The sequence below is a fragment of the Anas acuta genome, chromosome 2 (assembly GCF_963932015.1).
Source record: "Anas acuta chromosome 2, bAnaAcu1.1, whole genome shotgun sequence".
Classification (NCBI taxonomy): Eukaryota; Metazoa; Chordata; class Aves; order Anseriformes; family Anatidae; genus Anas; species Anas acuta.
Genome location: NC_088980.1, coordinates 52,327,632 through 52,344,787, shown reverse-complemented (window position 1 = coordinate 52,344,787; position 17,156 = coordinate 52,327,632). Strand labels below are relative to the sequence as shown.

The window sequence follows — 17,156 nt, the reverse complement described above, 5'->3', positions numbered from 1 at the left end:
TGCCAGTAACTTATCCTTAATCAACATCCAGCTACGCCAATACCTATATACAGAGTTAAATGTTAGCCTCGTTTTACAGAAGAGCCGAGCAGCTCGCCTAGGGACTCGGAGGGAGACTGTGGCAAATACAAAGACCGAACCACAAGATTAGTCTTCCATTTCAACGAGCTAATTTCATCCTGTGGCTTTGTGCAGGGGTAAATATTGGAATCATTAACATCAGAAAGGGGCCTCAACACAGGAAGAGCCAGAGAAAGCACGGATCCTGCCGCAGCTGCAGCTCTTCCAGCTTGGTAACTTCTCCCGGCAGCACGAAGCCATGCGGAGATGCACACCTCTGCTCCACACCTGGAGGGACTCCAGCATCACTCCCAGCCCTGGCCACAGCGTCCCTCTGGGTACCTCAGGCTCCTGCTTTTCGTAGAGCACCCGCAGACTCTCCCTACCTGCGCTGATGAAATTAATCTTGTGCTAAAGCACCGTGGAAGCTGCTTACCAGCCCAGAGCAACATATTCCATACGTGGACTAAAAAGCTGCACACCGGATGCATCTCTCATCCCACGCACGGAAAGGATCCTTTAAACATCACTATTACCCCTAACCCTACAAAAAACTTCAAAATTGTGGGATTACAGTCGCCAAATGCATTTTTATTAACTGGTTTGTGCAGCGAGGACTCTGCACTCCAGAGCTTATCCTAATATTTTCAATCCGTCCAAAAATTTCATCTCAGGCACCACATGATTTAATAACATAAAATCTATAAAAATTCTTCCTCCAGTACTTTAACCCAATTATCATAAGTCTTCATGTTTTAATAGTATTTTGGAATTATAAAAAACTAACCCAGACTGCAAAGCATTTAAAACCTTACGTTTCTGGACAGCGTCAGCATTTCATTGCCTCTCTCCCAGCCCGATCGAGTCTCTGTTCCATTTCACGTGCTTACTCTGATCTCCTGAGCACATCTACGTGGTGGTAATGCTCTCTCCTGGAAGGCCGAGGCCTCAAATAATGTCCCTGATGCAGTCTTTGGCCCTCGTGGAGCTGCCCTCTTCCCACTCCCGGAGCACACACGCAGGCCGGCTGTGCTGGCACCTGCCTTGCACCCACCCATCCTCCAGCCCCATTCCTGAAGAGTCCCTAAAAACACAACCCAGAGGATGCTCAGCTCAGGCACTGCACCCTAATGAGATATTAGGAAGAAGACTGGGATCGACGGCCCCCGAGCACACCACCCTAGCAGGGAGGTTAAGTACAACGAGCAAGGAGGTTAGGGAGGTTTTCTGTTTTGGTTTTGCCCAGTTGTAATAAATCATTGCTAAATCATCGCAGTGCTCAAAGAACAGAACAGTCACAGGTTTTGTGGAACAGTTAAAACAGTCTAAAAACTCGATTTGTGAGATCTCAATTAAATTATCTTTATTTAGGAATCCCTGAAATTCTCCAGCATGCAAGTCCCAGAGGCCCAGCTTAATTAAAAAATTGATCATGGGAAAACTTTTTTAAATGTAGGCTCCTAATCATAGCCTTGCTGTTATCACCTTTTGCCAAGGATCCATTTCCCTCCGAGAGGCTCGCTTCTCCATCCCCCTTTAGCTCTGCCTTACTCCAGTTGCGCTATTTTTAAATTGTAAATAATTACGGAGAGAAAAGGCAACTTAAATGCACCGTAATGGAAGCTATTAAGAAAAGTTTGATCAGAGGCAGAAAATATAGCCAAAGTGAATGCCATTGTGCGACGGCAGGGAGATGACATGCTCATATCTACACAGGCTGCAGAAAGATACTAATTATGCCTCTGGCAAAGGGCACACAGGCTCCTTCAAAGAACCTATTTAAAGATAAGAACACTGCAGACAAACACTTCAGAGATATCTGTGCTAGTCCCTTCCTTCTCGTGCTGGAAATTCTAGGTCACAATTTAAAAAAATAGAAAGAGGAGGACTTTAAAATAATAGGAAGGGGGGAAGAAGGGGGAACTTGCCGAATCCGGTCAGCTAGATGTATTCCTGCATGCCCAGATATTCATCAGCTGTTACAGCTTTTGCATCCCATTCTGTTTACCTTTTAAGAAGTAATTAGTACATTGCATTGTCAAATCAGGAGTTCAAAAAACAAGCTCTAATTAAAAATACGTTGAAAGCCCCTAGTATTCTTGCTAATGAAACCACGCAGGTCATCTTGGTTAAATTACCTCCCTTTGAAATCACAGGATGCTAAAAAAGAAATAAATAAAAATGCCGTGGATTGTTAGATTTTCTAACACGTAGCAGAAGCCCAGGTAAATTGGATTCTTCTTCCTAAATATTGGACCCTGCATACAGAAGGAGCCTTTTTTCCACGTTGTGGCATGACAGCTCTGTTCCCCTGCCCACAGAATTCAGTTGCTGCTGCCTAAAACAAACCCCACAGGGTAGTGAAGAATGAACTTCTAGCTGGGGCTGGGATTTTTACATTTCTCTGTTTAAAAAATTTAAAAATGAAAGTACGGCCTGACAGGGTACCACAAATTTACCCTCTGCTTTTCACACTGCTGCTGGGTGGGGTGATACAAGGAGAGAAACATGACCACAAAGCTGTTTTCCCACTGGTCCTGGAAAAGACTCCCTCGATGAAGCAAAGCTCTGACCTTGAACTTACAATGATGATCAGAGCATTTTGAAGGACTGGGAACTGAGAGACCCAACTTTAAAAAAAAAAAAAATTACACAAACATAGGGTTTTACTGTCCAGCATCATATTACTACTACACTTACTACAAAAAAAAAAATCCAAGGAGCTGAGCTTATATCCTGTCAGCGTGTTTTTTATGAGTGATGCAGCACATTTCCATGTGGCTCTGTGTCTCATTTCATCATGCATGAGCAAACTGCCAGGGCTGGAGAGAAGGCAGAACTGACCACAGGGCCCATGATGCAAGCGATTTGGATCCCTCAACACTTCCATAAATAATTGCACACAGGTTCACAACCAAAGCAACCCACTTCCAAAAAAACAGAAGCCTTTCTGACACAGGGTTTAAGCAAGCTTTGTTCGGGGGTGATGGAGCAATGAACTTTTTGAGAGCTGAAACGGAGGGTCAACAGCTTCTCCTTTTTGGTTTCCTTCACAGCCTGCTTAACCAGACCAAGAACGTGCCATGTGTGGCACTCCTAGCGCAGATTTTCCCTCGTGGTTTTCAATACCATTGTAATTGGGATCTTGCCGTCTGAACGCATGTGTTGTCTGAAATATATGAGTACTCCTGCATACTGAAGAAATTAGGAATGAATTGCAAGTCCTTAATTGACAGTACAAAACATCAATTATTCTACAGATGAATAACAAAGAAGAAAATTACAGGTGCAAGAGCTAAACAGCCACTGATTAAAATAAAATTAAAAAAAAAGAAAAACCTTCTGAATGAAGCACTGGAATAGGACAAAAGAACCTGTGCTTCGTATTTGCATTGTTAAAGCAGAACGCTAAGAAACAGTAGGAAATAAAAAGGGAGATAAGTCACATCCCCACTCAGGTCGCCTTTCTTGAAGTGCAAGTGCCTTCGAAGCTATAAATAACACACGCTTAGTTAGCAAGCAGTGGAAACAAGCGTGTGAATGAATGCAGCCATGTGTGCTCACCCTCTCTCTCGCACACACACACACACACACACCCATCTGAATTTTCCCACCAACAACTGTGGCAGTTGGCCCAGATCACAGCAGTGACATGCTGCCAACAGACTGATCAACCTCACAGCAGACTAAATTAGAAATACATTTCCACAGATTAAATTTCAGGGGACTTGCGATGCCACTTTAAACTCCATTAGATTCTGCTCCTCGCAATCCTTTAAACAAACACAAAAGCTGGTGAACAACCCCCCCTCCACCCACCCGCTTTACCAGAAGTCCCAACAGGAGGGAGGCTTCGGTTTTAAGACCAGAGTCGAGACAGATAAATTAGCAACCAGCCTACAGCTGCCCCTAGCCTGATATCTCACAGAAGAGAGATAAATTTAAAAAAGAAAGAGAAAAAAAAACGTGCGGCATTCAGGTGGGAAAGCCTCAGCAAGGTGTTATGGGTGGAGTTGACTACACCTGTCAGCAGATGCAACAGAGACCTCAGAACTGGCAAGGGTAACTTAAACACCAGTGGGAACAACCAGGCTTTGAAGGATTCTACCCACCAGGTAAGCCTTTTGCAGACAAGCCCTCTCTGTAACAAACGCACACCCTTTCAGCAGATAATGGGACAAAACAGCGAGAGGCATCACTCCAGCACTTTAAGGACAGAGCAATGATTAGCTACAGGGGATGGGGGGCACCTGCCGAAATAGAAACAAAAATGACCATTTGGGCAAGGCGTCCTTTAGCTAAATCCGGACAGTTAGCTGTGCCTCGTGTGAAGGTCCCTAACTCTGGCAGGCAGGCTTGCAGACACACACCAGCAATCAAGTGCTCTGTACAGCTCCAGCCAGGCTCAGGCACCTGCTATCAGGTAAGTGGGTATCTCTCAGCACAACTTCAAATGCCTTGTTTTCACCAGATTTGCACAGTGGAACATGTTTTAATTATTAATATGGTAAGAATCCAGCTTTTGGAACAGTTGCAATTAACAGTAATCCTTCTACCCTCTAACAGGAATCCTTCTACCCTCCATCAGATGAAAAGCATCGCTCAAATTGAACAGCAAACGACAGTGAATAGGCAGAAAAAGGGAATTTCCAACCAGATTTCTCTCATTGCAGGAACAAGCACTCTGGAAATTTAAGCGCCTCTTCAGTTTATAGTCAGGTAAAACAAATGAGGATGGGGAGAACTTAAAGAGAGCTAGGCGAAAACCCATTCAAGATAACAGTGTGCTAAAGCGTAAAAGAAATTTCCTTCTGCACTATTACCAGCCTCGTTTTATGGCCTTTACAACCACAAACGTGAATGCTCCTGCTGCAGATAGAGCCAAATTGCTGGAGTTGAAATGCACACAATATATTCAAGCACAGCACCAGTGCGTTTGTCTAGCTGCTATGCAGCATGTGGTGCTGTGGCTTGGCCGTGAAAGAGATTGTTCCCCCAAGCTGTTGCAAGAGTCCTACCTCGAAGACAGAGGAAAGTAAGAAAATCTTCTGTCTTGGGCTTCCTTTTGGAGAGGTCAGAAATCTGAGTGGCGGGAGGGGGTAACAACGGCTCCACTATCTTTATTGGAGTTGTGCTGGGACTGTTTGGCTGGGATTGAGCAAACTTCCTTTGTGCTTGCAGCCTTGGCCTGTGGAAACAAGAGCACATCAAAAGCATGTTAGACAGAACTTGCAGGAGAGACATCAGAACATAAAAAAATCACTGCTTCAAGAGAGATCAGTATCCATCTCCCACAAGTATTATCCATAACTGAGTTAACTGTGAAGGTAGGACTTCAATTGCTTTACCTCTGGTATCTTCTGCAACAATTCAGAAAACTGGGAAGGGAACATCTTGACCATAAAATTATTTACTACAATTCATATGTTTCAGACACTTTCTTGCACTTCAGGCACTTACCGTTTACTATTCACTTGTTTGGAAATCAAATCTGTATTTTGCACCAGAAAAGTGTCTTTTTCTTTTTTTAAGCATTAGTCTTCTTCACTTTTTTTTTTTTTAATATATTATTATTTTTAAATCACAATGAATTAATCAATCTAAAAATGAGGTGTACTTCAGCCCCAATAAAGCTCTTAATTTATTCCAATCTGGGAGAATCTTATTTAAATAGCAAAATATGTATTAGTATACACGGTATCTATACTTGCATCCAGTTCTACAAAAACAAAGCAAAACCTTTAGGGAAAGATATTTCTGACTGGGAAAACATCAGGCAAAAGCCACTCGATTTTCATTCCCTTGGCCAGGGCTTCGAAGACAGGAAGCAAGGAGGTCTGGGCTGTGGTTAATAAGTATTTATGATGAATTTGTAATAACAAAGGACATGCACAGAGTCGTGGTAGTGGGCAATGGACTCACGCTCTCTGGTAAGATTTAGAGTGTGACCATATGTACAGTTATGGGAAATGAACAGAAGCAAGTGGTTTTGGCAGTCAGGCTGCAAATTATTTCAAGCCTATCTGAAGGCTCTGATTAACTACTAGGTGGCAATGAATATGATTTTCTTTCATACGTCTAGAACACAAATTGGCATTAGGGAATGTGCTTGGGGGCAGGACAGATACCCAGAGGGGGTCTCGCCAGGAGCCTGACTCGGCTCAGCATTTAAGAACATGCTAATTTCTCACTTAAGCAACTGGGACTCTAATTATGATCTTTATTACAGCTTCAAAAAGGAGAGAAGCTGCTGAAAGAACTTAAAACCTCGTTGAGAAAGGATGCAATTTTATGTCATTTTCCTCCCTATTAGCAGAGTATTTACATAATGTAAAACTGAACCACGTATCGAACAACACTACAAGGAAAAGCCAGGTCTTGTTATTCCACTGCAGGCTTTACTGTTATGACTTAACGAAAGCACAGATACCATTCAGTGTGGATGAAACACGTAATTGGTAAACCTCTTCTTTTTCATGGATATTAAACTTAAGTGGTCGGGTAGGAAGAGGTTTGAAACTGTATCTTAAACTTCCTCATTTTTGTGGCTAAAGCAGGGAAAAAAATGTTTTAAATCCCAGCAGCGTTTATCCACATATATGCACGTCCTCTAATGACAGCAGAGAACAAAACCAGCATTCAGCAATTTTCTCCCTAAGCTCCACATAAAATTGTCCATGTCCTCACGATCCTCACGCCTCCAAATAACTCCGACAAAAAAAATCCCTGCTCAACCCTCCCAGAAATTCTTATTGTTTATTTGCATCTCCTTAGTGACAAGTATATTATGGTGTTTATAATATTATTTTATTTTTTTTATCACAGTGCTTGTAATTTGTGAACTGGAACTAAAAGACTAATTGAAGACATATTTCCTCGTATCTACGAGGAATTATCTTTCCAGAATGAAGGTCTTATATAGATCTACCTATATATTCCCCGAGTTACTCAGATTGCATTGCAAAGTGCTATTCTTCCAAGCAGACAGAGGACTCTTGCATAGGATGAATGGGATTTTAATTCCAACCAACTACATTTCTATCAGCAAAACCACACATGTGGCCAGAGAAAAATGCTTTGTGTTGGCTTCTGTTCTGCACAAAACATATGCTCTCTGGCCAAAAAAGCAGACTATAAAGGTCAGCAAGTGAGATCCCTGCCTGCTGCTGTCATCTGCGGAGCGATTCTTCCCCGCAGACGTGCTGCTGAGGCCGGGCTGTTAAAAACACGCACAAGCCACTGGCTGGATCGGCCAAACGTTTCTCGGAAACTACCTGCTTCAGCCCAGTGTGATCAAAAGTATGTAGCAAGGAGGACTCTGCAATCCCCCGAAAAGCAAGAAGTAAGCATGTTTCGTGGATCAAAATTAACCCTTTGTAGCAAGGCCAGGCTTGGGGGTCTGCAGCATCTCTGTTATCGGTCCCTGAGGCACGGAAGGGGGATTAGGGAAGGACTTGTGAGCTCAGCATAAATGTTACATGAATTAGGGAACTGCAAGCACTTTGGGCTCGGTATTTCTTTAAAGATCTACTTTCTTCTGGCCTTCCTTCCCCAGCACGAAGGACTGCTGCTTGCTTTGCTCGCCCTGTCCTGCTGTGCTGGCCTCCCCTCTCCCGCCCGGGCAACGGGGCCATCTTTTCCCCATCCCCGGCTGCAGCTCCCGCGGGGGCCCTCCATCTCAGCGCCGACAGCTAAAAAGCCAGACCTTTCCTCAGATTCCTTTCAGGCTACGGCCGTGAACTTTTGCCGTTTCCTGAGGAGGCAGCGGAGACTTGTTGCCGTATGATCAAACGTGTCAGGGATGCTTCCCCTCCACTTCTCCTGCGCCTTGCCACGCTTCCTCTCGCTTGGCCGTCCCTCACTCACCAGCTCTGCAAAACCAGGCCTGCTTCTTCTCAAACACTGCTTTCTTCATAAAACCCCGAGCAGTTACGGAGCCATCAGCATCACCAATTCAGTTTACAAAAGCTACAAACGAAGGGACCCTTTTATGAGTGCTGTGTCCTCGAGGTTTCTGCGATAACTGGTTTACGCACAGGCAGACATTTGCTCCACGGGCTCCTGAGGAGCCGTAAGGAGGGTGTAAGGAGCCTAAGCATATCCAGGAAACAAAAGCAAGCCTTCAAGCAGCTCCTGCTCCGTGTTTGTGTGCAGATGGCCACTCTCAAAGGTGGGCCGGCAGAGGAAAAAAACACACATACGCATTGCAAAACACGGGTAACACAACTCAGGGCTGCTTGCTTGCGAAGGAACGCACGCATCTTAACAACCTGATACCTCCCCGTGAAAACCTCTGGAAGCATAAAACCAATTATTTCGGGTACGGTTTCCCGTTACACTTAATCCAATAGAAGTGTGAGGCTGCTGCCAAGGAGGAGGGAGGGAGGGAGAGAGGCCAGGCCCTCGGCTCGGGCTGCCTCCGATGCAGCCCAGCAGGCCGCAGCGCTCGCTCCGCAGCCAGCAGGAATGGGTGAGGAGGCAGCAGCAAGGCTCAGGAAGACATTTCGTGTTTGATAAGCTCGTAACAACGCCGGTGTGGTTTCACTCTTCTCTTGTTAAGGCGACGGTTTCTGCCAGAGTGACCTATTTAGCATACATCGGGCAACGGGGGACGGATTGGCACACGCGGCAGAAAGAACGACGACAACGACAGCCGCCCTGCTTGCTTCCTCCAAATAAATTGCTCTCTCTGTCCTCGTCTAAAGGGGATGTGCTACACAAGGCTTACGTATATCCAAACGGAGGAACTGTGCGAGAAGGAAAAGGATGCGGGAAAAATTCCACACCACATCTAACCACCTTGCAAACACCGAACAAACAGCCAGGAATATCCAGGCTACTCAAAAATAAATAGCATCTCACCTTCTATCAATAGAAAGTTGTTTGGTATGCTTCGCCTCTACACAGCCTCCGGTTTAGGTCTGAGACTGCAAATTACAGCCAGAGACTGAAACTGCACAGCAAAAAATATCCCCAGCGTACAAACTCCGGCTAGGCTAAAAAACATTTCTCTACAAAGTGAAATACACTTTTTGATGCTTTCCTCGCCTGGAATTTATTTTTAGTCGAATGTTTGAAGCAAATGATGTTATTTATAATCAAAACGCTACAGTTTGTGTTAGCTAAAAATACTTCAGAAATGCCTTTTAAAATAGAGTCTCCTCGCACCATTTCTTCAGCATGTAAAAAAGGGACGTGTTTAGTAAGAAAACACACACTGTACAAAGGCAGTTTTTTCTTTGCAAAGCAAAGCTCGGGCTGGTAATACCAGCCTGGGCTACATTTAGTAAATATTAATACTCCAGATAACCCTGCGTGCTGTTAGCTACAAACCACGCATTAAATTCGCACCATGTTAGATTCAAAACCAAATCCCTACAAAAATCTTCCACTATCTTCACTTTATTTCTCCGTAACACCTAAGCAAAAGCAAAACGCAGGTATTGTACAACAAGGAAGTGCAGTGTGGCAGTAGGCACAATCAATTTGATAACACAACCGTGTTCATACTGATCTATTTATAACAAATTCAGGGGTTGAGAAGCTGACCGCACAGCCAGGCATCTCAACTGGCAGGAGATTTGCCAAACAAACTTTATCTGTTTCAAACATTCTCCAGTCTCTAGTAACCTGCAGATTTTCGTCGAACTTCCTGCTTGTTATATACTGCAATATTTGCTGGCTGTTTCATCTCATAACCTTTAACTTACTCTTTGAACTTCATTTTTATCTTCGTTGTTTCCTGCTTTTCTGTCGCCTGATGTTTACGTCCTTTTTTCTTTCTCATGGCACCACTAGAGTTACATTTCCAGACTCTAAAGGAACTGTAGCTGCTTGAGTGTCACCATTTCATGATTAATTCACATTTCCCTTTTTGATGAAGCAAGTTTTCCAATTTTTGAGCTGCTAGGCATCACCCTGCAAGCAAACGCTAAGGGCTCTGCGTCTCTTTCTAAAAGCAGCATCAGTATTTGGTTACTTTGCTTTAGTCATTTCTCCTCTTGAGAAACTGCAGTGTATTTGTAGATATTTAATTGCATTACATTAAAGTGGCTACTACCATCTAGTATGAGTTTTCACCAAATAGCACAGTGATAATGGAAATACAGGATCACTGCCTGACCTAGGACTAGCTGTTGCTGCCATGGGCAGGCTCTGGCACAGACGGGAGCTCCAGTTTTCAAAGCCCAAGGTGAGCATGAGAAACTTGGTGCTAGAGGTTATCACTCTCATGGGACAACCGGGAAATTGCACGTGCCATCAGGAAGTATGGCTACGTTACGTTTTGCACTTTCATTCCTGAGAAAAAGCCCAAAACATTCACTCCAAACGGCAACCTCTGAGAATCATTGGGGCTCCAGATTTCAAACCAACATGTTGTCTACAGCACTGCCAAAACTAGATTAAATATAACAATATATATATAATAGCATAGAATAAAATAGAAAAAAAAATAAGATAAAATAACACAAAATGATGTAAAACAAAAATCCCCAACCATGAGAGTGAAGATCACTTGATAAACAAAAAAATGGAAGAAAAAATGTGCACACAGGCTACAAGGAGATCTAGTTGGCTCTCCCTGGAGCACACTTGAGAGCAATGCTTAGCTCTAGCAATACTAAGCAGTGTTTCTACCTGTCTATATTCAGACGCCAACCCAACCACTGTGCCCTGAGTTATGACTTCAGGCAAAGCTCTGCGAATATGCAACATCGCAGCACAAGCAGAAAGCCAGAGAACAAAGGAGGGCTCAGAACTGCATTTCTCCTCCCACATCCCTCTAGCTTGTGGGGCAGTATTTTCTGCCCGTATCAGTGGTAAATTACCTGTTGTCCTTCCAACACTGTACTTTGCTCAGCAAGTTGGCATCAATAGAAATGGTGACTCCACCATTTTCTGTGTTTTCCCATCTATTTGCACCAAAAAGGAATTAGAAGGGTAGAAATCTGGTTGCTCCTGACCACACCAGTGCAGGTAAACCAGTGAAAAGCATAAAGACGCTGTAAGACATGACTCCTTCAAAATGATTTGCAAGACCATGTAATCCAAGACACAATCTAAACCTGCATTTCTAGGTAAGAGATGACATAATACTTATTCATGTCATCTGCTCAGAAGAATATCGGTTAATTTTCAGAAGAGTAAAAAATTCTGGTATGCTTGAATACAACACTTTTTTTCAGAAATTAATTTTATTGAGCCCTATATTCACTCAATCATCTGTACTCTCTTTGGTCCTTTTTTTTTTTTTTTTTTTAATTGGGCCTAAATTAATAACCCAACTTAAAGCCAGCCTTAAATTCTCAAGTGAATGATTTGACACAAAACACGGAGACCACCTCTACTCAGTCCTTGATTATCGAGCCCAGCAGAGCACATTCCATAAACAACATTTCGTGCTCTAAAACTCCAGCCACAAGGAATGGATACACATTTTCCTTTGGTAGATTTTTCCTTTCCTATTTTTTTTTTCCTTCTGTTTGTTTTAAATGGGAAACAGTTGGTTTCTGAGAATCTCCTCTCCCACAAATAATGGAAAGGTGCTTGGGAATGACATTTAATGAATGATAATTGAACTAACCCATATGCTCAATGACTAGTTCAAAGTACAGCTGACAACTTAACCATGCCTGTTAAACACGGCACAAATTACCATTAATTCTGGAATTACGTATTTTTCCTGACCACGTCCACTGATCACAAGAAGATATTTGCAGTCTCCAAAACTGCCTCGCTTCATGTGGTTTCGCAGAAATACTTATACCCAGTAAGTAAAATTGCTGGCTGCTAAAACAACATAGAAGGCAGCCCTGGGCAAAGAGAGAGCTATTAAAAGCCCCTGGATGCTGATTACCACCCCTCACCGTGTTAACTGTGGAAGAACTGGACAACTGCAGGCACCCACACATATGAGCAGCCACCGTGAAATGAGGATGCCGACCTTGCCTGCTAGTCGAAGGTCCATGCTAGCTGGTGTAGAAGTTGTGGAAAACTAACATGCATTCAGATCTCAGCTCTGGGTTCACACTGCTCAGCTGTTCCAGTGGCCCAGGTGACCTTGAGAGGGATGAGACATCCACGGTGGCCAGGGACATTTGACGGTACCCTGCCAGAACTGCAGGATTTCCCAGTGTCAATGTGAGTCCCCTCAACAGACCTCAGGATACACAGCAGCAAAGAGGAGCAAGAAACAGAGCGCAGAGGGAAAAGAAAGAAAAATGTCATTTTTCTCTCTGGTCCTGCCAGAAGAAGAGGTCAGACAATGCCTCCTTGTACTGATATCAGGGAACCCCGCAGGTTCAGTCACCCGGCAGTACTTGTGGTGGGAATCACAACCATGAGAAAACTCAATTTGAACACCATAAGTGAGGATATGGCAGCTGAATGAAGCTCTCAGGAAGCTGTTTTCCTACAGTTATCTACCTTTTCTACAAGATCACACTATAGCAAACGTCCTACAGACTGCCCATGAATCCAGGTCCCTCTGTAACTGGTGGATCTGGACCATCTATTTCAGCAAGACCATGGGTCATTTACATCCACTTTCTCCAGGGTTGTCCCACCTGAGACTGGACAGGAATGTTTTCTCCTCCACGTGGGCATGTGGTGAGCTGTACGTGGCAATAGATGGCAGAAGAGATCCTTCTGAACACGGGAGACAGGTGGTGCCACCCTTCCTTTGTCCTGCAGTGGCTTTTAAAATCTCCCATTTCAGAGCAGGTTCACTTCTACTCTAAGAACCTGAGCGCAGGTACTGCACAGCTACTTTAACCTTTGACCGTGCTGTGGGCTGCAATCCAGCTGTATTTAAACTGCAATCAATTTGCTGGTTGCATAATGCCACCCAGGTTAAGCTTTCCGATTCACTGGTTCACGTGGAAATGGAGCAACAACAAGGCAGACTCACTTGGGCTCTGAAACCAGCCTCCCAAGGTCCCGGTTGCAGCAGCCCGTTTTGGAGAGGGCTGTGCACTGGGTGCACCTCCTTTCTTGCTGTTCTTCAAGCACCAACACCTACCAGAGCATTTGGCAGATGAAGACTTGAGTCCTAGGTCCCTGCTTCCAGAAAGGGGGACTTTCCTGCTTGAGTGATCCAAGACGCTCAGCTTGACTGAAACCAGCAAGTTTTACAAGAAGCACATTGCCAAGGGCCGACTTGAGGCTAGGTCTGCTGTTCTATGCCACACAGTTGCACGAGAAGAGCATCACCACATGTTGGAAAATTAAAATGCAAAACCACAGCAGCAGGGGAAAGAAAAAAAAAAAAAAAAGGAACTCGTTCATGTTCGCTTGTGTTTTAATAATCATTAGCAGATGTCTGAGTGATTATGTCTTGACAATCTTTGCTTCAAGGAGAAAGTCACCAAAACATACACATTTTTTTCACGTTAAACACCGTCCTACGTGCTGGAGGTAAGCAAGGTAAAGGCCACAGTAAAAACACCTTCCCCACTGGAAGGAGGATTGAAATTCCAGTTCTCTTGCAAGGTCTCCACCTACTGGCAAAGAACCGTCAGTGTCCCGCTGTCTGCGCTCGCTGCAGGTGGAAGAGCAAAGCAATCAATCCCCTTTATTTTTCTGATATTCAGTGTAGCCAGCGTGGGGAAGCCTAGAGGCAGGGAATGGTCTGCCCTTTCCCTTCACCTGCTCTCCAACGCCATCCTTCCCTCAGCGTGTCTGTTGGATAACCGAAGTCCCCGTTACATGTAATCCATCACAGATACTTTTTTCCAAAAAGTCTGTTTGGCTCTACAGAAAGATGTCCCACCCTATGGAAAAGATCATGCAGAATGTGCCCATTTTTCTAAAACCTCAGCCTTGGCCACCTCTTCAATCACACAGAAGTCAAAGACACTTTTGCACGACATACCACACAGCTTCAATATTCTCCTAGGATCGTTTTCAGTGCTCTCAGCCATTTGAAGGGCATTTGAAAAACCTGTTTGCTTCCCAGTTCCTAACCAACAGACATGAAACAAAACCATAATGGTTTGGGTGACAGCGCTTCCTTCTTCATTACTCATGCAATGGCCTTAGCTACTCCAGCTGAAACCCCAATTCCTGACAAATTCAGTGCCACCCTTTGTTCCATGCTCCTCTTGAAAACGGTTGCAGATTCAGACCAACTGGTGAACGATACACCAAACCAATCAGCCCCCTCTCTAGCAATTTGTCCAACTGCTAAAAATCAAAAGGTTGCAAGATCAAAGCCATGCAACCGAAAAAAAAAAATAGAAGATAAAAATTTAAAAAAGTCGTTTCGCTTTGAGCAGCCTGTTCTCTGCAACTGTGTTTCTTTGTGTTTTTAAAGTTATTTTACAGCTCATTTCATTCTTGTTTTCCAATCTCAGGAAAGCATGCATACCTCAGCTACTGCCATCTTTCACCTTTTGCCCGAAAAGCAGCTTGTGCTGGCTAGAAAGCCCGAGATTACTTCTGGCAGAGATGTCAGAAGTAACAGCGTATGGATCATTTTAGCCATCATCTGAACGGCTGAAGAGCTTCCTGTTCAATTAAGTCCCCCATTAATCCCCACCATTTGAATAAATTCTTCCGTCGGCCGGCAGGAAGTGATAAAAGTCACACAGTCAGGAGGTTGGGGGCATTTTAACCTCTTGCAGAGGTTGCTGCTTGCAATCGAACCATACCTGTAACCAGATATCCCCACTGCCCGTGGGGGCTGCCTTCCCGAGGCTCCGCCACCATCTGGCTATTAGCAGGGCCTCGGCATTCCTCTGGAAAAGCACGGCATTTAGATGCACGGCGAGAGAAAGCTGAAGAAAAACTGGAGACATGCTCTACCTGCCTCACAGATTTTACTCCGATAAGCTGCGAAGTGATCGCTTCTGCATAAGATGCCCATCAGGCACACTCGCTGTCCTGCGGACGAAGATCATTAAATAGAAACACGCAAATGAGCCTGGAAAGGAAAGGGGCCGTGCGCCCCACACCTCTTCTTGGAGCCCCCGACACGAGGGGGCTGGCTGGACTGCCAGAGCTCGCTGTCTTTTCTCTTCCTCCTGAATGCCAGATAAAGTAGTTGGGAACTAATGATATGGATGGAAACTATGGTAACAATTCCTATGCCCCCACCATCTATCACCTTCCCTGCAGACTTTCTTTCTCTACCTGCCGAAACAAGCATTCAATACCCTCTTGTTTCTTGCAGGATGTGTTGCCCCGCCCCGGGAAACTCTAGTGAAAAGATGATAAATGCAGATCGAACCCATTTTGGTACCAGGTAATTATAGTAAAAGCATTCCCCTTCCCCCCAAGCAGTGCAGGCACACCGCTGATTTGTCAGGAAATTGGCAAAATCACAGTCCCTCTGAGAAGACTTTGTTGGCAGAAGAGTTGCATGTATCGAACGCTTCATCTTCCCCAAATCCCTCCTTACTTCTATTTTTAGGATATGGTGGTATCTGAGCAGCTGGAGGCCTGAAATTTGATGGCACGACCAAGACAAACTAACAGCTTGCTGATGGTGGAAGAGGAAGGCCACATTCCTCCTAGTCCTGCACCTTCTTGTGGTCTTTGTGCCACGAAGGGACGGAGGGACACCATCCAGCTGGGAACACTGCACTGCTCCATCTGCATCTTCCTGCCCTAAAGGAGGGGTTTGGTTGAGTTTAAACCGATTTCAGAGCAGGCTGCTGCTGAGAAAGGGTATGGTTTATACTCTTTGCTTCATCTCCAGCCACGTATTCCTGCTTATGCCAGCACTAGAGCTCCTGAGACCCCATAATCAGCTGGCTGAGGAAGTCAGTCTAGCTGAAAATTAATTTGTAGGTTGATTTTTTTTTTCTTTCCTGGGTTGGGTTTCATAACCACAGAACTGCTGGTGTTGGCACAGAAGAGGTGGTGAGAACTCATGGGAGGAAGCACAGGACTGCCTTTTCCAGTAGCAGCTTGCATTAAGATCACCTTAAGCTGACTGAGGAACACATTAGTTAGTGAACTGTAAAATCGGAACAGAAAGTGCACCTGGCAGCAATGCCAGTGCTGTCCCCTTTGCTGTCAACCCTCTTGCAGTGGGAGCCTCAGTCTCCATGAAGATTTTGCAGCAAGGAAGACAAAATTTTGTTTTTGTTGTTTTTTTTTGTTTGTTTTGTTTTTTTACTGAAGTAATGACAAGGCCTGACGATTTGCTGCACATCTGGCTCCATACGTAGATCACCAACCGTTCTTCCCTGTACTGTCTGTCACAAGCAAAGCCTGAGCTTACAGATGTGGAAACAGGAAAGAGAGGATGGCAGCCCAGATGCTGTCTGCACCAACTGCGGCAAACACAGCTGAGCTGCACGAAAGCTGGGTACTTGCTGATCTGGATGCCCGCCGCTGGTCAAAATGTTGAGCCAACACGCTGGCTCACATCAGGCTTCTGTGGAAGTGTCCCTGATGTGCAGTTGCCCTGCCCTGGCCTGCTGCTGGTCACCATTTCCCACCTGAACTTAGACAATGACCGAAGGAGGGCAGGCAGAAGGATTAAAACCCTCAGAAAAATGGTGGGGGTACGCACAGGCGTGCTTAAACCAGGTCAGGACTTGAAGCTGGTTTGCCACACAGCTGTGCAAGAAGTCGTGCCAGAGTGCTCCCACGCAGGAGCAGGAAGAAATTGGCAATCACTGCAGCCGGGACTGCCGCTGAACATTTGATGGACTCTCAGCATCAGTTCATTTAGATCTCAAAAACTATGCATCTGAAAGGCAATTGGTGAAAACGCCATATAAAAAAAAAATAAAAATAAAGTTGAAGAATGAAAGAAACGAAATTGGAAAGAACACTTGAGCAGCAAGAGAAAGCAGGCAATAAGCCCGGGAGCAATAAAAGAAAGTAAAACATTGCTAGGGAGTGCAAGGAGCCAGTTCGGGAAAAGTAGAAGTTACCTGAAAATAAAATGGAAGCTTTGCAAGACAGAGGAGGGGAGCAAGAACTGCAACACAGCTGACAGCATGCCTGATCAGAAAACTGTGGAAATCCTCTTCGTTACCAGCCAGCTGCTGAGAAGAACCCAAGCCACAGGTAAACAAGTACATAGAGCATTTCATAAAGCTCCTGACTAGCTTCTGTGTTTTAAATTATATTAATTATGG

General features: G+C 44.6%; 1 protein-coding gene across 1 annotated transcript in view; it reads right to left on the bottom strand.

The window, feature by feature from the left end:
* JARID2 (jumonji and AT-rich interaction domain containing 2) overlaps positions 1-17,156 on the bottom strand; it is a 202,574-nt gene that overhangs the window by 53,347 nt on the left and 132,071 nt on the right. Inside the window, 1 exon segment of the mRNA XM_068672023.1 lies at positions 5,079-5,248. Coding sequence (XP_068528124.1) covers positions 5,079-5,248 — 170 coding nt within the window.